Here is a 25,186-nt window from a genome sequence, read left to right on the forward strand (position 1 = left end):
GTGAATATTCAGTTGTCTAAACATTTGCTGAGGACTGTTCTTTCCTCCATTAAAATGTATGGGCACTTTGTCAACAAAGAATGAACCAGAGCTAGGCTCAGTGGTTCATGTCACCTGCACTGCTAGCATTTGATAGGCTGAGGCAGAAGACTTACTGGGAGTAAGTCTGTCTGGAACCAGTCTGTCTACAGAGAAATCTTATCTAAACACAACAACAGTAAAAATCAAGGGCCCATAAACACGAGGGTTATTTTTGGACTCTCAAGCCTATTCCACTGAGCTACATGCTCGTCATCACATCTGTCAGATGGTCTTCATTGTTGCAGTTTTGAAGTAAGTTTAAAATTTAAAGCATTACTCATCCAACTTTGACCTCTTTTAAAAACTGTATTGGCTATTCTGGGTCCCTTCCATCTTCATGTGATTTTTCTTGGACAGAGTCTCCCAGGGCTGCTGAGCAGTGGTGGTACATAACTTTAATCCCAGCACTCAGGAGGCAGAAGCAGGTGAATCTCTGTGTTCAAGGCCAGCCTGTTCTACAGAGCGAGTTCCAGAACAGCCAGGGCTAAACAGAGAAACTCTGTCTTGGAAAAGCCAAAAAAAAACAAAACAAAGTCTCCTAGGGTATAGTGGTGCATGCCTTTAATCCCAGCACATAGAAACAAACAAACAAACAACAACAAAGAGAGAGGGTTGCTTACGCTATAGCTCTTGCAGGCCTGGAACTTGCTATATAGACAGCTGGCCTCAAACTCACATTCCCAGCACCCACATCAGATGGCTCACAGCTGCCTATAACTCCATCTCCATCTGACACCCTCTTCAGGTCTCTGTGGGTATCTGCACTCATGTGTACACATCCACACACAGACACATAAAAATAAAATTAATAATAAAAAAAGGGTAGTGCTGTCCTCTCTTTTCGGTCCTGATTTTGTGTATGTCTGTGTGTTGAGGAGCAGACAGCTCCCTATGGAGCTCTGGCCACCCTGAAAGTTGCCTATTCCTCCTGCTCCAGAGTGCTGGAATTATAGGTTTGCACAACCAGGCATGCCTCATCCCTGATTTTAGTCATTTGAGTATTGCTTTCCCCCCTGGGCAGTATAATTAAAACTTCATCAATTTTGTTGACATTTTAAAGAGTCAATTTAACTTTTGGTTTTTCTCTACTGTTTCCTATTTTCTATTTCATTTATAGCTACTCTTGTATTAGTTCCTTTATCCTTCTTATGTAGGGTTTTGTTGTTTTGGTCTTTTTTTTTTTTTTTTGCCAAGGGTCTCAAACCCCAGGTATTCCTGCTTCAACTTCAGTTCTGTGACAATAGACTTCTGCCACCATGCCTACCCTCTAGTTTCTTTTTTGTTTGTTTGTTTTGTGTTCTGGGGGGGGGGTGCCCAGGGTCTTGCGATACTAGGCAGGCATTCCACCAGTGAACTATATCCCTAGCCCTCTTTTCACTTTCTTATTTGAAACTGGGTCTTCCTAGTTGCCTAGTGTGGCCTTGAACTAACTTTGTAGTCCAGACTGGACTTAACCTTTCAAACCTCTGCTCTCAGTCTCCTGAGTAGTTGGGATCACAAACCTAGATTATCACACCTGGCTAAAAGACATCTTTTTAATTTTTGTTAATGTACTGGAGATCAAACCTAGGGCCTCATGCATACAAGGCAAAGCTCTGTCTACTACTGAGTTACATTCCCAGCCCCTGCTTTCTTACTTTGTTTTTTCGGCTTCTCTTAAAGCAAACCACACAACTCACATTATATTCCAATACTCCATTCTTACCCAGTCTTTCATCTGAAGTCAAGAAGCTAGTGTCTTTCAATAATACGATAACAGGGTCTGGAGAGATGAATCAGTGATTAAGAGCACTGGCTGCTCTTCCAAAGGACCCGGGTCTGATTCCCAGCACTCACATGGAGGCTCAAAACTGCCTACCTGTAACTCCTGTTCCAGCATCCAAGGCCTGTACACAGACATACATGCAGGGAAAACATCTACACAGAGAAAATAATAAATAAACCTAAAGAAAAATGGTGATGACACAGGTCAGCAGTTACATAGCCCATCCTGAGACAGACACTCTTCTAAGCACTTTATATAAAAATCCCTTATTTAATCCTACTACAACAGCAGTTCTCAACCTGTGGGTTGTGACCCCTTTGGAGCTTGAATGACCCTTTCACGGGGGTCACATATCAGATATCCTGCATATGATTCAGATATCCAGACAACAGTAACAAAATTACAGTTATAAAGTAGCAAGGAAATAATTTTATGATGGAGGTCACCACAGCCTGAGGAACTGTATTAAAGGGTTGCACCATTAGGAAAGTTGAGAACCACTGTACTACAGGCTTACCTTTGTACCCCAAGTAGCTGTTCCTCTGTATAAGTGGAGCTCCCCTCTCCCTGTCGGGTCTGATTCCATTCATTCTCAGACTTTTTTTCCTTTTGTGCCTTCATGCAGTTACAGCAACCACAGGGATCATGGCTGCCAGGTCGTCTGTCTTCTGGGTATTTGTTTCTTCTAATTGCATCAAAGTAAGCTGCAAAACAACAGCCAATCAACCCCCAGTTCAAACCAACTTGACTGTGGTTTACTTTTTTTGAGACGGGGTTTCACTATGGCGGGCCTCAAATCCATGAACCCTGGTCTTCAGCTTCTCCGGTGTTGGAATTACAACCATATGCAGCTATGCCTAGCCCTACAGTTTTGCTACTTGCCTTAGCTCTCTGTGAGGCAGCTGGTAGGTAAGTGCAAAGAAGTGTGAAGTAGTGTCTTTAGATGACTAAAGACATCATGGAGACTTCAAAGTTTCCATTTAAAACTCCAACAAACATCTTCCCTGGGATACTATACAGAAAATACAGGGTGTACCCAAGAACAAATTTTAAATGCCAGAAACACAAAGCCCCAAATGTTCACCATACTTAGAGTGCTCGTTCAACAAATGCTCTTAACTTAGATACAGAAGAAGGGCTTGGGAGGCATCTCTACCCAATACCTTACCTTTAGTGCAGTGTAGAGAGAGGCCCATTTCTTTGAGCTGCCTGGACAGAGGTGACATTGCTCATAAAATAACACTTTGCTTGCAATGTCTCCTACCTTAAATTTTAAAGCATAGACAGATGCTGTCTCAAAAACAAAAAAACAGCCGGGCGGTGGTGGCACACGCCTTTAATCCCAGCACTCGGGAGGCAGAGGCAGGCGGATCTCTGTGAGTTCGAGGCCAGCCTGGTCTACAGAGCGAGATCCAGGAAAGGCGCAAAGCTACACAGAGAAACCCTGTCTTGAAAAAACCAAAAAAAAAAAAAACAAAAACAAAACAAAAAACACAAAACCACAACAAAACAAAACAAAAAGGAATAGAGTCGTTTAATTCTTTTAAACTAGCATTTGTAGGAGCTGGAGAGATGGCCCAGCAGTTAAGAGCTCTTGTAGAGGACCTGAATTTGGTTCCCAGCACCCATATGGCAGTTCAAACCTCTTGTAACTCCAGCTCCAGGTGGATCTAAAGCCTCTGGCCTCAAAAGGCACCTGAACTCCCAGGCACATATTCCTTCCCCCACATACACATAATTAAAGATAAAATAAATCTTTTTAAAAAAAATTAAAGGAACACTTGTAGAATTAATATGAACCAAGACACTGGGCTAGGCATATCAGGGGCTGTACGGGTGAGACCAATTCCTATCCACAAAAACATTACAGTTTAGTTAGTGCAAGAGGATTCAGAAAGTCCTGACACCTACAAAATGTACAGAGCAAGGCAGCGAGGACAGGCCACTCCTGTCTTGTCAGAAGACCTGAAAGGCTTTAAAAACATCTTTCTCTGCTACTTAAGATCCTCCAGTGGCACCCCCTCGACATTCTTCCTTTAAGGTATCCTTCATCTCTTTACATGTAACGTTTTTCTCCACCAAGCTTCTTTTGACACCCAAGCTGTGTTTGGGTACCTTGTCAGTGTGCAACCCAAACCCCCAACCTTGCTGTGGTAACCCAGGAACTTACTGGCTGTGTTTTGTAAAAGGCTGTTAACCGCTCAAACTCTCTCAGTGGATTGACAGTTCTGTGAGCTCGGGGACCCGCGTCTGTCAAATTCCCCCTGCAGAATCAGCATAATGCAGGACATATGATAGGTATTGGGATCCAAACTTTCCGCCTGGCCGTAGGATGGAAAAGGACAGACAGCCTACTGGCCTTGATGAGGCCCTGAGGGACAAGATCAAACGGGGACTGAGAGTCAGGTGGCCTAACGCAGAGGAGTTATCCATAAAGGGCAGGTAAGCTACGGACCTCAGCATCCTAAGAGCCTTCGAATCACAGGAGGTCAAGACTGGCCGCCAGCCGCGGGCTCTGGATGGGGCATGGCCGGGGCGGGGCTGGGGGCTCTGAGGAAACCAGTCGTAGCGGGTGACGACCACAGCCTCAGCCGGAGCCAGCGTTCCCGGCCTCTGCCCTGGGCCCTACCCGAACCCTACTCAGGCTTAGCATCTTCCCACAAGCCTCCATCCGGCCCAGGATCTCAGCCTTAAGATCCGAGGACCCCGCATCCCTCATCTCTCCGAATGCTGCCTTGTCCCACCCTTCAGTCGGGGACCTGGTACCTTGGGTCCAGCGCTCCCCGCTGCCCAGAGTGGCCGCCATATCGGTGTTCAGTCAGCAGGTCGGCGGAGCCTCTCAAATCCGGGAGGCTGAAAGAGAAGGGGCGCCGAGCGCGGGGCACGCTGGTCATTGTAGTTTAGTCCGAGTGGGCTGCGGAGCTACGCGACTACAAGTCCCAGCGGGGCCCGCGCGAGAGACGCAGAGATGCAGGGGTGTGATGAGGCTGGACCCCGGGAGGGAAGCCTGTAGGGTTTAGTTGGCTGGTTTCGGCGGCGGCGTGGCTGCTGGCTCTGCCTCAGACTCATCTGTAGCTGAGGATAGTGGCTTCTCTCCTGCCTGATCCTGACAACATACAAGATCCTACGGGGCAACGGCTTCGCACACTGTAGGCCAACCGGCGACATTTACACCCTCAGGGATGTCCATCTTGAGAATCTAGCAGTGCCTATTCTGTGTAAAATCTATGCTAGGCCCTGGAGCTAGAAAGATGATTTGGAGAAGGCTAAACTCAACCCTAGGAAGTTTAATGGCCGCAAAAAAAAAAAAAAAAAAAAAAAAAAAGGAAAGTAGGGTGAATGTAATGTAGTTAGACTGTAGTTTGGGTTGGGTTGCTCCCATCCGAGCTCCTTAGGTATCAGAGGGACCACCATGGGGAGGGTAAGTTTGGGAACTGGCATCAGAGCCCTGTCTTTGCCATTCCTTGTTTTTACTTCATCCCCATCTACTCATGAGCCTCTGAGGCTTCTCTCCTCTTTCCCAATCCTTTCTCTGGCCCGTTTTCTTTTCTGAAGGGCCAGCTCTAGGGTGTTTGTAAAGAGGAAATGGGGGAAGGGGGACGGGGTTCTTGTGTTTTCCACGGAGTCCAGCAAAGAATCAAAGCAATCCTTTCACATGATTCACCGGGGAATCTCTGGTCTCCTTACTCCCGTACTCATCCTCAGAGGAAGGTGATGAGGTTGAAATCACTAAACCTAATCTAATCACCAAGTCAAAAATCAGGTCTACAAAAGGGCAAAATGATCAGGATTTCAGAAAATTATCTGGAAAAAAAAAAGTACCTGGAATTCGCTTAGATCTTATTCAAGAAAAACTAATTCAAATTTGCTGTCAACCACCAGCTACTTAGGCTGTTGGGAAAGTGAGGTGAACATGGGGCTGCCTAGCCCTGAACCCAAGCAGTGCAGAGTCCATATTAGGCACATCATAAAGTCTCCAGTATGTCTAACTAGGTCTCCATGCCTGGATATCTGGCAGTTATTATTACTACGAATAGGGGAAAAAAGAATAACACCACCAAAAAGGGATAGGAAGCTGATTTCCCCTGTGTCCTAGCACCTGGCTCCAGCTACTAAAGCTAATGATCTTTTCCACTCCTGATTTCAAAAATGATCAAAGGATAAGCCAGGCATAGTCAGTCACATGTTTATTTCAGCAGAAGAGAGCAAATGGCAGAATCAAGAGTTCAAGGCAATCTGGGATACAGGAGACCTTGTCTTAAAAAAAAAAAAAAAATGTGGCAGAACACATCTGTAGTACCAGCACCCAGGAGGCTGAAGCAGGAGGATCCTAGTTTGAGGTCAGCCTGAGATACACAATGAGACCTTGTCTCAAACAAAAAAGTATGACAAAGTGAATCAGTATGGGAAGGACTGTGTATCACAACCAGGTGGATTATGTTAATACTCTTAAACTTGAAAGACAAAAGCATCCAACTCGAGATAAGCTGAAGTTCCAACTCTGAGGCTCTGCGCCTATGACCAGCTCATATATTTCAGGTACCAGTATGTTAACAGAAGACTGGAACTGGGCAGGGGAGATGGCTCAGTGGTTCAAGGCTAGGCTCACAAACAAGAAGACAGAGGCTGTCCTGAAGGGTCCACTAGTGGCCCAATCAGGAGCATGCATTGCTTGGTTATACATAAAAAGGTTTTCTGCTTTGGGGATTGTAGATAGCCTGCTTCTAGAAGATGGCCAGCTGAGATAGTGTACTGCCTTGGATTCCCAGGGCATGGCCTAATCACAGATGTCTGAGTACCATCAACTCACAAGTTTCTGGCTAGACTGAGAAGTACCATGAATTATGAAATCACTTGGGTTCAGAGTCTAGGTTTAAGAGTGTTGGGCAAAATTGGAAAACTGAGGCTTCCTGAGGAGCATTCTCTCCCCATTCTCTGAAACCTCCCAGTAAAAGAAAAAAGAAAAAAGGGGGTGGTAGTGACATTGCAACCTTCTCAGATTATTACCATGAAAATGTACCCATTGGCTCCTTTATGCCTCTACTGACATTTCTGGATTCATCTGTTTCTGATTATATCACTTGGACAAATTTAGAACTCCAAACCCCAACACTGAGAACACTTCTGTGCCAGTTGCTGCTTGTATTCACCAATCACTTAGCAGCAGAAATCATTACCATCAGTCAACATCTGTGTTTGTATGAGGTGGAAGAGCCAAGGGAAAGCAACCAGTAGCAAGAGCAAAGCAGTCCGAGAGGTGGGCCGGAGAAGTGGCTCAGAGGCTAAAAGCATGTACTGTTCGTGTAGAGGTCAGTTCCCAGCACCATGTCAGGTGACTCCTAAGTCACCACTTGTAACTCCAGCTCCAGGGCATCCCATATCCTCTTCTGGCCTTGGTGGGCACCTGCATTGACATGCACAACCACTCACACATGCACATATACACATAATTAAAAAATAAAAAGAACTTCTTGGAGGGAAATAAGGGAAGAGAACTGGGATCTCCAAGCCAGTTCTCAGGGCGGAAATAGGTGTGAAAGTTGCAGGGAAAAGGAGAATATTCACAAATCCAGGTGGCTGGCAATCAGGACCACAAGTTTTTTGTTTGTTTGTTTGTTTGTTTGTTTGTTTTAGAATTTAGTAGGACTAGCCTGGCTTTAGGAAATATGTGCCAGAGTAAGAGCAAGGGGGCCTCCAACCAGTTCCCAGTTTCCTATCAGTTTTATCCACCACGTTTAAAATATTTGTTTTTAGAGATACTGATGTGAGGTTTGCCCCATCCAGGCCTGAAAGAAGAAAGATACTGTGTAAATTTTCCTTCTTTTGGTTAAGGTCTTTGTACCTGAGCTGGTGTGTTGCTTGCTTTCTTATAGGTTGAGCAAAGAAATAAGACATTCTAACACACACACATGCACATACACACACACAAACACACACACACAAACACACACACACAAAGACATTCTAACACACACATGCACAGAGAGAGAGAGAGAGAGAGAGAGAGAGAGAGAGAGAGAGAGCCAACTTCCTGCTTTAGAACTGTGTAGTCTTGTATAAGAAAAGGGAGGAAGTTGTCTTGTAAATGGTCACCATCCTGTTGTCTAGACATCAAGGAAGAGATGTAGGCTTAGGGAAGCTACAGGAGCAGCAGAGGGCTGCACTCGGATTTCCTGTCAGAGCGGGACTCTTGTATTTACATACAAAATAGGATCCCACCAAAAGCTCCCCCCACAACATAGTTTGCTGAGAGCAGGATTTAGTGTTAAATGAGTTCATCCTGGACCCCTCCCCAGAGTACTGTTACTTAGCAACAGGAACATCATCACGGCTAGTGTAGTACTGCAGTGTCAGCAGCAGAGTAAGAGCCTTGCAATCTCAAAGATATTAATACCAGGTCATTCCTCCCCCTCCCATATATAAATACCTTATGACTAACAGCTCACATTTGTAGTACATTATCCAGAGTCAGGAGAAAATTTGTGGCTTTGTAATGAAGAAGTCATATGAGTTAACCAGAGTGAAATCCACCCATGTCCTTGACCTGATTAGTGCAGTATGCTAAGCAGCTGAACCGAGTGTCCATGGCAGAATGATAGCAATTCTAACAGAACTCAAGACTTCTAGACATTGTTATGTCACCTGGAAAGTTCTATGCCAGTGATAGGTTTTTTGAACTGTAGCTGGATAAATATGTGCTTTTGGAAGTGCAATTTAAATACAATATATCTAAAATTCTAAAAAACAAAAAACAAAAACAATAACATAGTATGGGGTCATAGACAACTCAGTGGGTAAAAGTACTTGCCACATAAGCTTGAGGACTAGAGTTGGGGATCCCCTGCACCCATATAAAAGCTGGGTAGGCATGGGGGTCTGCTTGTGATCCCAGTGTTGGCAAAGTAGGAGATGGGTGTTTCCTGAGGTGAGCTGGATAGCTAGACTAGCCATACCAAGAAGCACTGGGTTCCAGTGAGAGACCCTGCCTGAATATATAGGGTGAGAGACGCTGCCTGAATACATAGGGTGAAGAGTGAATGAAGAAGACATGGCCTGTCAACCTCTGGCCTCTACATGCAAATGCACACATGTGCATTCCCACTCACAAATATGTGTACTCACACATGTAAGTACACATAACATATACACATAAGAAAGAAAAAAAGTACTGTAGTGTTAGGACTAGAGATGTGACTCATTTGGTAGTGTGTTTAACTTGCATGAATCCCTGAATTTGATCCCCTGCACTGCATGACACTGGCCATGGTAGTACATATCTATGCTTGGGAGTGCAGGCAAGGTTATCTTTGGCTACATTGTGAATTCCGGGCTAGCCTGGGATAGAGGAGATCCTGTTTCAAAATTAAATAAATACTATAGTATTTATAGTATATATACATAATATATATGTATATATATTATATATATGAAGAATACTCCAGGAAATGGGCTCTGAGACACTGAGATATGTATGCCAAATGATTATTAATGAATGTTTCTGCAACAAGTAAGGGAACACAATCATGTAGAAGAAAAACTGAGGCCCTTCCATCCACCAGCCAGCCATCAGCCAGCCACGTGTCCTCAGCAGCCCACAGCTTGTGAACAAATGCCTTGGCTCTGAATTGTGGTCTGGGAGATGGTACCCTAGGCCGTCTGCTACAATTGTTGATCAGTCTTGCTTCCCAAGTACCTTTCCCCATTCTTCCTGCCCAGTAAAGTGTGAGGTGAATAAGGCATGGTACAGCTCATTCTCCTAATACACAAAGAGAAGGAAGTCCACAGAATGTTGAAGACTTGCCTGGAGTCACCTGAGACTGTCTTTGGCTCCTACTCATCTTTTCTTTTTAGAATAGGATTATTTTTAGACAGTGTCTCATTGTGCAGCCAGACTGGCCAGAACTTGTTGGCCTTGAATTCACAGAGGTCCTCCTGCCTCTGCCTCTGGAGTACTGGGATTAAGATGTGTGCTGTCTCTAAATCTTTTTAAATTTATTTTGATTTTATGTGCATTGGTGTTTTGTCTGCATGTATGTCTGTGTAAGAGTGTTGGGTTCCCTAGAACTGGAGTTACAGACAGTTGTGAGCTGCCACCTGAGGTGCTGAGAATTGAACCTGGGACCCATGGAAGAGCAGCCAGTGCTCTTAACCACTGAGCCATATCTCCAGCCCCCTGTCTTTAATTTTTTTAAGATTAATTTTTAGATGGTATGTGTGGGTGTGTGCACACACGAGTGTGTTTGCAGAGAAAAGAGGGTCAGATTGCTGGAGCTGAAGTTACAGATGGTTGTGGATACATGACCTTTGTGCAGGAAATGTAACTCCAGTCTTCTGGAAGAGCAGCAAGTATTCTTAACTGATGAACCATATCTTCTGGCCCTTTTCTGTAGACATGGTCTTACAATGTAGCTCCAGGCTGGCCTCCAACTTAATATTCTCCTGCCCAAGCCCCTTAGAGTGTTAAGATTATGAGTGTAGGGCTGGAGAGATGGCTCAGTGGTTAAGAGCACTGACTGCTCTTCCAGAGGTCCTGAGTTCAATTCCCAGCAACCACATGGTGGCTCACAACCATCTATAATGAGATCTGGCACCCTCTTCTGGCCTGCAGGGACACATGCAGACAGAATACTGTATACATAATAAATAAATAAATCTTTAAAAAAAAAAAAAAAACTCAAGAAAAGATTATGAGTGTAAACACCACATCTGGTTTCCTTCATCATCATCATTATTGTTGTTGGTTGTTGTTGTTGTTTTGTTTTTTGAGACAGGGTTTCTCTGTGTAGCCCAGGCTGTCCTGGAACTCACTCTGCAGGCCAGACTGGCTCCGAATTCAGAGATCCTCCTGCTCTGCCTCCCGAGTCCTAGGATTAAAGGCATGAGTCGCCACTACCTGGATTCTTTGTTTTTGTTTTTGAGATAAAGTCTTTTTATGTAGCCCTGGATGGCCTAGAATTAGGTATGTAGAGCTGACTGGCCTTGAACTCAGAGATCTGCCTGCCTCTGCTCCCAAATTCTGGGATTAATCTCTCCAATAAAGCTCAATCTTTCCAAACTTTCATTTTAATAGTTTTGAGGGGGTTGAGGTGGAGAGATGGCTCAGGGGCTAAGAGCACTGGCTGCTCTTCCAGAGGATCTCCGTTTGAGTCCCAGCACCCATATGTAACTCCAGGGGATCTGACTTCTTCTTCTGACCTCTGTGGGCACTGCACATGGTACAGACATACATGTAGACACAACACCCAGACATCTAAAAATAATTTTTTTTTTTTTTTTTTTTTGGTTTTTCGAGACAGGTTTTCTCTGTGTAGCTTTGATGCCTGTCCTGGATCTCACTCTGTAGACCAGGTTGGACTCCAACTCACAGAGATCCGCCTGGCTCTGTCTCCCGAGTGCTGGGATTAAAGGCGTGCACCACCACCGCCCGGCCTAAAAATAAATTTTTTTTTTTTTTGGTTTTTCGAGACAGGGTTTCTCTGTGTAGTTTTGCGCCTTTCCTGGAACTCACTTGGTAGTCCAGGCTGCCCTCGAACTCACAGAGATCCACCTGGCTCTGCCTTCCGAGTGCTGGGATTAAAGGCGTGTGCCACCACCGCCTGGCATAAAAAAATAAATTTTAAAAAGAGAGGAAAAATAATTTTTTATAGTTTTAATGAGATGGGGGTGGGGTGAATGAAACTTTTTGTTCTCGCTCTCTCATACCATTTTGTGAAGTTTAAGCCAGAAGAAAATGGCATTTGTTTTTGCAGATTAAGTACATGATATTCTTTTTGGGTTCTGCAGACACACACATACAACTATTGGCTTTTCTTTCCAAACTAACACCACAGTAGCACATAGCTATTCCTAAGAAAACATATATTTCCTTTTTTCCTCTCCTTTTTAGAAATCGATGCCGCAGAGCTGGAGAGAAGGCTCAGCCACTGAGAACACTGGCTGCTTTTGCAGAGGACCTGGGTTGGATTCCCAGCACCCAGAAGGCAGCTCACAACCACCTGTCACTCCAGTTCGGGGAAATCTGACACCTTCTGTTCTCTGAGAACAGGCAACAAGTGGAGCACAGACATGTATGCAGGCAAAACACCCATCCACATAAAGTAAATTTAAGAAAATCAAGTGATGTCACAGTGTACCTGAGATCCTTCATTCTTTTTTTTTTTTTTTTTTTTTTTTTTTCTGGAGCTGGGGACTGAACCCAGAGCCTTGCACTTGCAAGGCAAGCGCTCTACCACTGAGCTAAATCCTTTTGATTCTGTTTCTAAGAAACAAACGTATCAGCCGAACAGAGCAAATCGGCTGAGTCTTTGGTGTATGAAGCCCTGTTATCTGCCCTTGTAAACCTTTCTAGTGTCCCATAGCCCAGACCAAATGATGGCAGCTTACTCTGAGGAAGGACATTTTGTCTTTGTTGGCCCTGAGCACATTTGTCAAAATGAGCTGTCTTTCTCATGTTCTTTTTCCTGGAGATTTTTTTTTTTCTCTTTCTTCTTTTTCTTTCTTTCCTTTTTTTTTTTTTTTTTTTTTTAATATAGGGTCTCTCTACATAGCCCTGGCTGTCCTAGAACTCAATGTGTGGACCAGGCTGGCCTTGATCTCACAGAGATCCTCTGGCCTCTGTCTCCCAAGTGCTGGAATTAAAGGTGTGCACCACCACCACCCGGCCTATATTTTAATTTTTAAACAATTTATTTAAAAAGGATTTCTTGCTTGTCTGTTGCATGTGCATGTTTACATGTGCGAGTACTTGTAGAAGTCAGAGAACAATCTGCAGGAGTTGGTTCTCTCTTTCCACCTGTGGGTCCTGGGGGCTAAACTCAGGTCACCAATCTTGGTGGCAGGCGCCTGTAGCAAGCTTTCTCTTCAGGACAGCAAGCCCCAAATAATGACACAGAGACATTATTAATTATGAAAGCTTGGCCTTTAGTTACGCTTGTCTCAGCTAGCTCTTACAACTTAACCCATTTATGTTAGTCTATGTTCTGCCATTGGAGTTACCTCTCTTCCATCTTGTACCTCCTGTTTCCTCTCCGCGTCTGGCCGGCGACCCCACCTTCTTCTTCCCAGAGTTCTCTCTCTGCCCAGAAGGCCCACCTATCTCTCCTGCCTAGCTATTGGCTATTCAACTTTTTATTACACCAATCACAGCAATACATCTTCACACAGTGTACAGATATCCCACAACAGGCACCCGCACCCACGGAGCCATCTTATGGCTGATTCCATTCACTGTTGGGGATAACTGGTCACCGATTGCAGTCTGCTTCTTCTGTTGAGGTGGTTGCCCAGTGCTTCTACCTTACCTAATAAGATAAGAAAAGCTGGGACCTGGTTGCACAGGTTTGTATTCCCAGATACTCAGGAGGCTAAGACCTGGAGATTGTTAAATTCAAGGCCCACCTAACTCAGTAAGTTCAAGGCTAACCTGGACAACTCAGTGAGACTGTCTCAAAATATAAAGTATATCTCAGAGCATATATCTTAGCAGTAGAATGCTGAGTTTTAACCCTAACTACCACACACACACACACACACACACACACACACACACACACACAGAGGAAAATAATTAAATTAGTATATGAAAAGACAGGTATCAAGCAAACCTAACAAAAACTCCCCCTACTACACAAGTTTTCAGAGCTACCTACAGAGGTAGAAACACGCAGGCATGTCTGGCCTAGGAGAGAAGACACCAAAGTTGCTAGACTGCTACTAAGAAATGTATATGGGGTCGAGAGAGAGAGAGAGAGAGAGAGAGAGAGAGAGAGAGAGAGAGAGAGAGAGAGGAGATAGCTCAGCAGTTAAGAGCATTTACTGCTCTCAAAGAAGACCCAGGTTTGATTCCCAGCACCCACATGGCAGCTCACAACCATCTGTAATTCCAGTTCCAGGGGGTCCATGCCTTCTTCTGACCTCTGTGGGTTCCTGCATGTACACAATGCATATACATACATACACACAAGCACATACTCAGAGAGAGAGAGAGAGAGAGAGAGAGAGAGAGAGAGAGAGAGAGAGAGAGAGAGAGAAAGGAAGGAAGGAAAGAAGGAAGGAAGGAAGGAAGGAAGGAAGGAAGGAAGGAAGGAAGGAAGGAAGAAAGAAAGTAAGTAGAGGGCAACATAGATCTTAAAAGAAATTGGATTCCAGGCCAGAAAAATAATTTTAATGTGAGTAGAATGGACCAGTCTACCTTATTACTTGGCTCTTGCTCTATTGACTCCTCATTCCTTAGTTTCTGAGGAGGGAGAGCAGGCCAAATGTCTAGAGTGGCTTCCACATGGGACACAGTCTCTCATATGGTAAGCTGCTTCTGGATCTAGAGGAATGCGATATCCTTTAGAGCTGGGAGCAGACATGAAACAAAATAATTTATATGTGGTCTGTTGCCTTCAACAATCTCATCTCTTCTTCCTCATGGTCAGGGCAGCTGTATCACACTTGGACCCATGGCGACTCAAGGTCACTTTTAAAGAATCTGAAAAACATGCATGATGAGGAATGATGAACTTGGGAGGGGCAAAGTAGGAGAGCAGAGGAGAGAGCCTGGGTCTTTGATCATGGTGTTAGCCTTTCTGGGTAAGGAACCAGAACCTGAAAATAGGGTTGGGGTGGGAGGGGAGAGGAGGAGTGGAGGTGGGTGAATCTGGGGAAGGAAGAAAAATTTAAAACTGTACCTTTTCTGCTGAGGTGCGGCCTTTGCTATTATTCATGTTGATGTTCTTCATGGAGATGAGGGTGATGCTGTCTTTCTCTCCGTTGGCCGTGGAGCAGCTGAGACGGGAAGGGATCCAGTTTACAGAGAGGAGGGGACAGAGCAATGGGGAGTAAAGGGAACTTGGGGCCACCGTACCGTCAATCTTCGTTTCAGAAAACTGGGTTTAGGGACGGATCATGGTAAAATGAGAATGTACACTGAAATCCAGGGGACTTGTATTTAAGTGTTTTTGTTCTTTTTCAAGTTGGGTTGGTGGTATACAACTATAAAGCCAGCACTTGGCAGGTAAGAGGTAGGAAGATGAGGAGCTCGGTGCCATCCTCAGCTACACAGTGAGTTCAAAGCCAGCCCCGGCCCTGTGAGACTCTCTCTTCAAAACCAGACAGTTTTAACTCTCTACTGGTTGTTTGATCTTGACAAAGTTACAACCTGTCTTATGTTTCAGGTTTTTTGTTTGTTTGTTTGTTTTATTTGGGTGGTATTTGTCTGTTTGATTTTTAGATTGGTCTCATATGGCCCAGGCTGGCCTCAGACTACATTTGTAGTCACTGCTGACCTTGAATCTCCAATCTTCCTGCCTCCCACTTCCCAAAGTACTGGGATTACAGCTGTGTACCCCCAGGTCTGGATTATGCAATAATTGAACTAGAACCCAGGGCTTTGTGTATCCTAGACAAGCGCTCTACCAACTGGGCTACATCTCCAGCCCCAATTTTTATTTTTTTTTATTTTTTTATTTTTTTGGTTTTTCGAGACAAGGTTTCTCTGTGTAGCTTTGCACCTTTCCTGGAACTCACTTGGTAGCCCAGGCTGGCCTCGAACTCACAGAGATCCGCCTGGCTCTGCCTCCCGAGTGCTGGGATTAAAGGCGTGTGCCACCACCGCCCGGCCAGCCCCAATTTTTAAAAAAGATTAAATTTAAAAAATTTTAAAACTTATGTGTATATGTGTGTTGAGTGGAGTTGGGGGGCAGGTGTACCCAGGAGTACGGGTGTCCTTGGAGGACCGAAGCATTGGATTTCCTGGAGCTAGAGTTACAGGACTCTGTGCGCTGCCCAATGTGGGTGCTGGGAACTCAGATTAGAACCTTTGGAAGGTAAGTACATACTGTTAACTGCTGAACCATCTCTCCAGCACCAACAACTTTTTAATGTATAAAATAAAGTTGATGGCTGAAGAGATGGCTCAGCAGTTAAGAGCATTGGCTGCTCTTCCAGAGGACCCGAGTTCAATTCCCAGCACTCACATATAGCAGCTCACAACTGTCTCTAACTTCAGTTCTAGGGGATCTGACACCCTCACACCAATGAGCATAAAATAAAATTAAACAAATGATTAAAAAAAATAATAAAATAAGATCAAACATCCCTTAAAGAATTGCTATAAAAGCCAGGCATAGTGGCGCACACCTTTGATCCTAGCACTTGAAAGGTAGAGACAGGTGGATCTCTGTGAGTTCAAGGACAGCCTGGTCTACATAGTGAGTTCCCAGACAGCTAGAGCTACATAGTGAGACTCTGTCTTGAAAACAAACAAACAAACAAAAAGAATTACTGTAAAGATTTGAGACAATATCATAAATTGAATGCCATTGTATACGGTATATAGTAGGTTTGTTTTTATTTTGTTTTCTCAGTACAGGGTTTCTTTAAGTAGCCCTGGCTGTCCTGGAACTCACTCTGTAGACCAGGCTGGCCAAGAACTCAGAGATCTGCCTGCCTTTGCCTGCTGAGTGCTGGGGTTAAAGGTGTGAGCCACCACACCTGGCTTCACAGTAGGTTTTCAAAAAGTTTCCTGAGCTTAGAGAGGATGTATCTTACGTCAGAATCTGCATTCCTGCACTTTTCATTAAGAGACAACAGAAGCTGAGCCCTGGTGCTGAAGAACCTCCTTATCTCTGCTAACCTGAGCCTGCCACCCTAGCTCAGCTTCAGGAAAGACCACAGGATTGTGGGGCATATGTCTGCATGTGGTGTGAATGGGTGTGGTATGTGGCGGGGAATCAGGAGGAGGATTTCAGGTTAGATAGAAGAGTCCTCTCATAGGCTTCTAAAGTCTTACCTTTCAGATAGCCCTGAACTCCCTGGTTTCTGTGGATCTGTGAAATCCCAAGGGCACAGGTTAGGGTCAGACGCTCTTACTCAGATGCCCAGCCTTCCCCTCAAAGCCCACCCGAGCCCGCCTTCCCATCTCATCAAGTGCTGCTGCTGCTTCTTGCCATTCCTGCCCCCAGCCCAACTGGCATCAGCCTGAGCCCCTTGCTCCGGCCTCCTCCTCACAGGGGTCAAGGGAACCCAGCACGTCAAGACGATTACCTTCAGACTCCTTGTTCTTCCGACACTTAAACCTTAGACTGACCACACTGACGAGGACGATCACCACAACCACCAGGATGACAATGAAGCTGATAACACCTGAGCAGGGAAGAGATGGGGAGCAGGGGGGAAGAGGTGGGAGCAGGGAGGAAGAGGTGGGAGCAGGGAGGAAGAGGTGGGAGCAGGGAGGAAGAGGTGGGGAGCAGGGGGGGAGAGGTGGGAGCAGGGAGGAAGAGGTGGGAGCGGGGAGGAAGAGATGGGGAGCAGGGGGGGAGAGGTGGGAGCAGGGAGGAAGAGGTGGGGCAGTAAGGATGAGTCTAGAATTCCCTTCCCTGATAAGTATAGTAGAGTGTGTGTGTGTGTGTGTGTGTGTGTGTGTGTGTATGTGTATGTGTATGTGTGTGCTTCTCAAGTGAATTCTGCTTCTCAGGGGAAAATGAGTAGTCTATTAGCTGGTACTCCTAGCATGGAGCCCATTAAATCCAAGAAAAACTGGCCAGAAGGTCAGTGAAGACTTCTTTCCACGAGGGCCTTGCTCACCAGCAAGTCCATCCCAGAATGAATGGATGCGATTTGAACTCGCGTTCCTATCCAGAGTCTAAGTCAGTCCTGAGGTAGAGCCCCCTCTCACGCCCCATCCTCCCTGCCGTCTCTCACCAAAGGCTGCCACGGTTAGCACCGACTCTGATGTGGGGCTGGGCACGACGGTCACCTCTTCCCCGGTCCGCAGGCTTGTGGTCCCTGAACTGGGAGTAGCATTCAGAGACACTTCTGAAATAGAGTGGGTATCGGTGCATCAGTGAAGGGCGCTGGCGGGAACTGGCAAAGAGAGCCAGCCTCTCCCCTGATCCCCTGAGGTAAGAGCCTGAAGAGGCTAACAGCCCATAGAAAAGGACTTCCTGCCACCGACTAGACCCCTGAAAACAGAGGCTGGAGAGCTCTCCTCTCTACACGGATAGATCTGCCGACTGTTTACGTTACTGGTTTCAGGGGACTCCAGGAGATGCTTCCCACCACCGATTGGTGCCCAGAAGAAAGGATAATTTATGCTGCGGTAGCAGGGAAGACAGACTGGGCAAAGCAGAGCCATCCATGTTCCACAAACCACTGAAGACGGGAGGGAAGAAGGCACCGACCCAGAGAGCCAGGGTGCCAGGTAAGGGGCGTAGGTTTCTGCTCCTCTTACAGTGGTACTGGGTTGGCTAACAGGTAAAGGTGCTGCCACCAAGGCTGGCGGCCTGAATTCAATCCCTAGGACCTACGTGGTGGAAGGAGGGAACCAAAGTCACATACTCCAGACCTGTTTGTTGTCCTGTTTTCTTATCTCTGCTCGCCTCCTGCCTAAGCCTGGAGTCTAAAATGTGCAAGGATCAAAACGTGATCGGAAAGAAAGGGTCATTGGTACGGCTCTTTGCTGGGAACACACACTGGACATACCTTCTCCTGTGTCGTTGATAGTGCTGCTGCTCCTGCTGCTGCTGCTCCTGCTGCTGCTGCTGCTGCTGCTCCTGCTGCTGCTGCTCCTGCTGTCTGGGGTCCCTGTGCCTGCACCCGAAGCAAATAGCCAAGATGGAGGGTCCCCATCCCTCCCAGCATACCCTGAGAAGGATCTAGCCCTTTCCCAACCCTGTATTTGGGAGTCCCCTTCCCATTTCCCTCTCCTGTCCATTCTTTTCTCAGGCCCAAATTCAGGATTGTTCAACCTTGACTATGAGCAGGCCCAGACTCCTGTTTCTACTTCTTTCCAGTGGTTTCTTATAATTTTCCAAACCAGGGCACCCCTGGTGTAGCTTCTAGACTCAAGAACCTCCACCTAGCACTTAGGCCACCTGGCTAAAGGAAGAAGGAACCCATCCAGACATATCTAGGGTCCATCACCTCCTGCCCTCCTGCTCTGGGTACTCACTAAGTCCCAATGTGTGCTTCTGTGGCTGGAACGACATCAAGCCGGGCAAGGAAAGGGAGTGATGATCTGTGGTGCTTGACCTGGGCGTTACAGGCTGACTGGATACCAAGGAGCCTTGTGATGCCTTCTGTAGAATTTCTGTGGATTGGGAAGCACACATAACCCCCTCAAAGCCAGAATATGCACAGGGAGGGTTCCTTAGTCCAAAATAGCCTCCTTTCTTTCTCTTTCTTTGTGTGTGTGTGTGTGTGTGTGTGTGTGTGTGTGTGTGTTGATTAAATCTAAGACTTCTCTTATACTAGGCCTGTTTTCAATTTCTGAAGGAGCCATTCTCTGGCTCACCTCTGAGCCTTGGTCTTTGCAGTTTTTTGTTTGTTTTTTTTTTAAAAAATATTTATTTATTATGCATACAGTGTTCTGCCTGCATTCCTGCAGGCCAGAAGAGGGCACCAGATCTCATTACAGATGGTTGTGAGCCACCATGTGGTTACTGGGAATTGAACTCAGGACCTCTGGAAGAACAGCCAGTGCTCTTAACCTCTGAGCCATCTCTCCAGCCCGGTCTTCGCAGTTTGCTCTGCTTGGAACACGTCTTTCCCACCTTCCACCCCACGGCCTCCACTTGTTCATCTCACTCCTTCCCAGGTCAGTTCTCGAGGCCACTACCTGTGGGGAGGGCCCCCCCGGAGCTGATGTCTGAAGTGGGTTGACATTTGTGTGGGTCCCGTGACACCTGCTGCCCTGCTTTGAGATCACCAGTGTGAGGCCCTGTTTGCCTGTCCCTCCTGCCACAAGGCTACATCCTCCTGCAGAGCTGGCACTGCCCGGTTCCTCCTAGGCCCTTGTAGGCGCTATTGAAGTCTCGACAGCTGAGTACCTGGGGTAGCGGTGCTCAGGAGAAGCCTTGAACTGCCGGGCCCTGAGGAAGATTTGTCTCCTGCAAGAACAGAAGCAGAAGGAGAGAGGAAGCAGGTGGGGCGGGTCTGGCGATGTCGTACCCCTTTGCCCATCTGAGAACCCCTAAGCCCCAAGTACGTCCGAATGGCTGGGGGCGGCATGGGAGGGTAGAGGTGGGTTTCTCAGCAGCCACACTCATTCACTCACCTGAGCTGAGAGAAACTGGCTGGGGGCTCGGACTCCCGAAGAGCCCTGAAACACATCATTTGAGGGTCCGTTACCTCTGTCCCCCAACGGTTCTGTGCCCTTCTCTTCTCTGAAGCTATGTTTTCGTATTTTCTCGTCTTTTTCTCCCCTCTTCCACCTCTGACTAGTCATCTCTGCCCTCTTCAAGCCGTGTTAGACGAGGCCAGTTGAGCCCCAGAGACCTGTGGCCCAAGATCTCATCACTTGTGTTCAGTGAAAAGGAGACTGGGCCACGTGGTTGGTGGTGCACGCCTTTCATCCCAGCCCTGTTGGGGCAGGGTGGGTCTCTGAGTTCGACCCAGGCTGGTCTACAGAGAGAAAGTTCCAGGACAACGAGGGCTACACAAGAAACCCTGTTTTAAAAAAGAAAAGAAAAACAGAGACCAGAGCCCCCCCTAATACCTTTCTAAGCTCTTAGGCACAAACGCTAGATTCGGCCCCACAAATCTTACCCTGAGAGGTCTGAGTTGCTGTAGGCTGAGAGCTGTAGCCTGTGAGAGAAAGCAAAAATGCATAGACTGTGACTGGGCATGGTGACCACGCCTTTGTTCCCAGCACTCGGGAGGCAGAGGCAGGCGGATCTCTGTGAGTTCAAGGCCAGCCTGGGCTACAGAGTGAGTTCCAGGACAACCTGGGCTACACAGAGAAACCCTGTCTGGAAAAGTCAAACCAAATACATAGACAACCTTGGTAACTCTGCCAAGCGGAGCTCACGAGGGAACCTTGGTCTTTTGGCTGTCTAAGACCCCCCTGCTGGAAGGCAAGCACACTTGGCAGGGGATTAAACGAAAACAGCTTATCACCATCATGGCCACATCACTCCTCATCACCCATGGTTCAGAGTCCTAGAGTCTTTTACTGTGTCTCCATCCTCTCTAGGCATCCCACCAACCTGACACAAGGCTAGGGGATAGTTATTTAAACTAACGACCAGTCTGGACCAACACCCAGAACTCTGGTTCTCTGGGCTATGCCCCTACGGGCCCATTGGTTTCCCCGGTGAAGACTGTCATTTTGACTCCAAGGGGAGGGGAGGGGAAGGTGACTGAAATGGGGTGGGGTCTCTCTCTCTCTCCCCCTTTCTCCTCCCCCACCGGAGGTAGAGGCCTGTACCGGACACAAGTTCTGAGGTATATCCAGGAGGAGAGGAAGCGTTAACAGGAGGGGCCGGTTCACTCTCTGAGGCACGTTAAGAAACGGTTGTTCTGGGCCAAACACAGGGTGGAGGTGGTTACCGGCAGCCAGAGTTGGAGCCCTTGTTAGCTATTCTGTGTGCACACGTGTGTGTCTGTGGGCCTCTGAGTAGATGTGTGTATGCTTTTATGTGTGTGGGGGGGGGACTGGAAGGTCAGGCTATGTTTGCTCACTTTCCACAATGAAATCATGTTTGAAAACTCTGAACAATGTGAAAAAGGAAAACAACACTGGGAAATGGAACCGCCCATCGGAGCCGCTCCCTCCACATCATGAGGGAAGGATCAGGCCCAGGCCCGGCTAGACTGAAGCAGCTGGATTCCAGGGCCCTCCCCGCCCCCCCCCCCCCAGGCTATGGCAGCCTGCTGGTCTGTTTGTTTTCCTTAAGCTACTACCTTCCTCCAGGGAGTTATCACTTGGATAGTGTAGAATTGCTTCCAAGCCAAAGCTTACCCAGCCCTGAGATGTGTTCTTCCAGGTCAAGATCTCCTACATCCCTGTTCCTTTGTGGGTAGTGGTTCCAGAAGGAAGTAAATATTACAGGAACCCCAGGCTTGAGAGAATCCTTTCTAGCAAGGGATGAGCCTGAGCGAGCCCTTTCCATCCAAAGTCTCTGAACACAATTGCTTCCAGTTCAAGCACATCATATGGATCCTCTCAGGAGTGGAAGTCAGAGTACACCTGCTTTTCTGAACCTATCTGAGAAATGATCTACACGTTTTCGAGGCATTCCCAAGGCCCAGGCATCAAGCCTTAAAGGTCCGAACTCTCGGCCTCCAACCCCGCTCCTCCCAACTCGTCACCTATAAAGACTTCTGTGGGGGCTGGAGAGATGGCTCAGAGGTTAAGAGCACTCACTGCTCTTTCAGAGGTCCTGAGTTCAATTCCCAGCAACCACATGGTGGCTCACAACTATCTATAACGAGATCTGGTGCCCTCTTCTGGTGTGCAGGCAGAACACTGTATACATCTTAAATAATGAATCTTAAAAAAAAAAAAAAAAAAAGACTTCTGTGAGCAGAGGAGGGACTTGAGGAATGTGTGTTCCTGTAAGGCCAGTGCCTCTGACCAGGGGACACCAGACATCCGAAGAGTCATGGCCACAAGAATCTCTAATTTTCCTGACCTCCACTTCCTAATCCCTACCTGCTTCATTTCCTTCCAGTCTGACCCTGCCCACGCCCCTGTTTTCCTGAGCAGCAGAGTCAAGAGTGTTGAAAACCATGGGCTTGCAGGGCCTGGGGATGTAGCTCAGTGGTAGAGCACTTACCTAGCCTGTGTGAGACCCTAGGATCAATCCCCAGCACCACAAAGAAAAAAAGAGTAGGGGTGGGGGATTTGAAGTTCTGGCTTCACTCACTATCTGAGTTGGATCTGAATTCTCTGAAGTGTGAGAGGCTAGAGGTATAATTCTGTGTAAGTGCTAAATTAATTGGCTCCTCAGCATCACACCACACACACACACACACACACACACAGAGCAAGCCTCCTAAGTTGCTGGGGTGGGAGAGAAAATACACACGAAACACACAGCTCCTGACAGCCCTTGCCCAGTCAGCACTTCACATTTTAAAATTTGCCCCATCTCGTGATTTCTCCAAATCTAAAGACTGGCTGACTCTTTCCATAGTCCATCCCCACTGTTGGCATGAGTCTGCTCCAAACAGTTCCTCGGTGGCCGAAATGAGGCAGATAAGTGCTGTGAGCTCCTGGGTGGAGAGCTTGGGCAAGTTAGGGTGGCCTGGCTAGAGAGAGTCCAGGCCTATGGGATTCCTCAGAGGTCTCCAGGATTAACCTCCGGCTCTATCCTGTGGAAGTTGGTGGGCAGAGAGGGGTGTCAGCGTTAATCCCAGCCCACGGGCTTCTAAAGAAACGGCTCACTTTGGCAGCAGGCAGCGTTTTCTGGAACACAGACCCTTTCACCTAAGCACGCTGGCCCACTTTCCACTGCGTGGAGCGCAGCCTCGTAAGTCTACCACAAAGGGCTGGGCTTGGGGACGTGACAAAGGGAAATGCTGCCCTGTGAGTCAGTGTCCTGGACCTCTCATGGTTCCCAGCAATGGCTCCCTAATTAGAGGATCCTGCTGCAAGGCCCCACTCATGACCACCAGCCGTGTCTGAGAGGTTTTATTTCAGGCACCTTGCCGGTGGAGGCCATCTCATCCAGTCCCGGTGTTGTATGTACCCTCCTTGGTAAATGGTTCTTTGTGTGTAACCAGAAGCCCTCTTGCTGTGATTTGAGATTGAAGTCAGCATTTCAGATTCACAGGTTGTGATTCTTCACAGGAAAGGATAAAAGAGAAGGTCACCTGTGAAGTCCAAGGAGCAGACCGTTTTGTGCTAGAGCCTTCCAGAGTGTGACTGTGGTGACCGGATCAGTCAAGACTATTTATTGACAGGACAGCCACAGGCTTCTTCTGCCTGTGTACCCCTTAGAAGGAATTTTCCAGGTTCTGCCACGCATGGAGCCAACCACTTCCCATCTTTCAGGGGCCAGACTCTATGGGGGAACCGTAGAAAACATCCTAACTGCGCTAACAGTATCTGTTTTACCAGGGCGGCATTTCCCATCCTCCAGGCCAGCTGATCCGCTTTATGGAAAGGTTCTGGAATTTCCCTGTTTCAGGCAGAGCCCTGGATGGGAACATGGGGGTTGGGGGGAGGTGCTGGACAAAAGTAGCAAGTGCCTCTTACCTTGGAGCAGTAGTAAAGTGAGGATTGCTGAACCGAGCCGCATGGCTCCGCTGGTCCCCATATCAGCTGGGCGTGAGGCCGGCAGGCGTCTCAGGGTATTCTCTGTCCATAATGGAGAAGAGAGAGGGAGTGCTGGGAGTCGATGGGGGGCGGGCGGGGGCTGGCTCTCCAGGAGCTTCCTGTCGAAGAATAGAAGGAAACAGATTGGGACTGGCTCCAGGGGCCCCAGCTGAGCACACAGCCCAGATGAGGATGTGAGCCTGAGCAGCAGAGCTATGATGAGGCCTAGCGAGGGCCTCTTTGGTCTCTCTGGATGCTGTGTACAATGACCAATGGTGGCAGTGTGCCCCCAATGCTACCTTCCTCTCTGAGGGATCCCTCAGGTCCCTCCCTACAGCACCTGAATTTTTCCCCAAGCCTGCTGTTCAGGACACATTCTCCTCTCCGAGGGCCCAGCCCTAAGCTCGACCCACCAGCTGCCCATGCTCTGTAGACTATGAATTCTCTACATTCCTCTCCCCACTCACGGCTCCCAGTCCAGATGGGACTTCCAGCATCCTTTAGGGAGGCCTTACAAGCAATCTCCTTATTCCTGGTAGAAAAACAAGAGGTGGGCTGGGCAAAGTGCTCAGTGGATAAAGAACTAGCGTTACAAGCTTGAGACTAAATTCCATCCCAACACCCTCATAAGAATTCAGGCAAGGTGGCTGGCCTGTAGTTCCAACACTGCAGAGGCAGCAGAGACGGAAGAATCCCTGGGGCTCACTGGCCCTCTAGCCTGATTGGTAAGCCCCAGGTTCCTATGAAAGGCCCTGTCTCAAAAAACAAATGAATGGCTCCTGTGGGACAGTCCCTGAGGCTGACTTTTGGTCTTTGTACAGACACTTGCACTGGTGTGCGCATGCACACACACGCATACACACACACACACACACACCACACACGCACACACATGCATACACACCACACATACACACACACACCACATATACACACACATACCACATCACACCACACACCACACACCACACACACCACACACACACACACACCATGAGGATCACATGCCAGGCATTCCCCTTGCCTCCCTCGTCCACTAAGATTAGGTGTTCCCTGTGCCTGGGCAATGCCTTGTGCTTACCCTCAATAGCATGCCCCAGGCTCTCACTTTCTCCTGAAGACTGAAGGCCAGCAGTATTCCTACACAAAACTTACCATATAGCAAGGTCCCAGCACATACTTATTGAATTAAATCTAAAACATTTAAGAGTATGAGAAAAAATGAAGAACAGAGATATTTGACTACAATGCTACTTTTATTTATTTGTTTGTTTGTTTGTTTGTTTATTTATTTATTTATTTATTCCTCTGTG

At 47.2% G+C, this 25,186-nt stretch overlaps 2 protein-coding genes and 1 long non-coding RNA gene across 8 annotated transcripts in view; 1 reads left to right on the forward strand and 2 right to left on the reverse strand.

The window, feature by feature from the left end:
- Dnajc18 (DnaJ heat shock protein family (Hsp40) member C18) overlaps window positions 1-8,453 on the reverse strand; it is a 42,631-nt gene extending 34,178 nt beyond the window's left edge. Inside the window, exons 1-4 of one of the 4 annotated variants that reach the window (XM_059245855.1) lie at window positions 8,293-8,453; window positions 4,613-4,699; window positions 4,017-4,110; window positions 2,364-2,550 (exon numbers count right to left, since the gene is read on the reverse strand). In XM_059245855.1, coding sequence (XP_059101838.1) covers window positions 2,364-2,467 — 104 coding nt within the window. In that variant the 5' untranslated portion in view covers window positions 2,468-2,550; window positions 4,017-4,110; window positions 4,613-4,699; window positions 8,293-8,453. Of the gene's footprint in view, window positions 1-2,363; window positions 2,551-4,016; window positions 4,111-4,612; window positions 4,700-8,273 lie in introns of all 4 variants that reach the window. The other 3 variants (XM_059245854.1, XM_059245853.1, XM_059245852.1) reach the window with 3 other exon arrangements.
- On the forward strand, window positions 3,892-16,984 carry LOC131895450 (uncharacterized). Of its 3 annotated transcripts, none has more exons than XR_009375187.1 (3): window positions 3,892-4,288; window positions 11,733-11,913; window positions 16,843-16,984. It is a non-coding gene; the product is annotated as an uncharacterized LOC131895450 (long non-coding RNA). The 3 variants fall into 3 exon arrangements; XR_009375186.1 differs by lacking the exon at window positions 3,892-4,288 and adding an exon at window positions 4,806-4,995; XR_009375185.1 differs by lacking the exon at window positions 3,892-4,288 and adding an exon at window positions 8,651-8,972.
- Ecscr (endothelial cell surface expressed chemotaxis and apoptosis regulator) lies at window positions 13,994-23,923 on the reverse strand. The gene is given in 12 exon segments (XM_059245856.1): window positions 13,994-14,321; window positions 14,521-14,617; window positions 16,623-16,659; window positions 16,877-16,975; window positions 17,534-17,647; window positions 18,314-18,421; window positions 18,783-18,920; window positions 19,660-19,719; window positions 19,887-19,931; window positions 20,378-20,416; window positions 23,814-23,895; window positions 23,897-23,923. Coding segments are annotated over 12 exon segments (855 nt in total). The 3' UTR covers window positions 13,994-14,312.
- Window positions 23,924-25,186: the final 1,263 nt, after the last annotated feature.

The sequence above is a fragment of the Peromyscus eremicus genome, chromosome 19, assembly GCF_949786415.1.
Source record: "Peromyscus eremicus chromosome 19, PerEre_H2_v1, whole genome shotgun sequence".
Taxonomy (NCBI): domain Eukaryota; kingdom Metazoa; phylum Chordata; class Mammalia; order Rodentia; family Cricetidae; genus Peromyscus; species Peromyscus eremicus.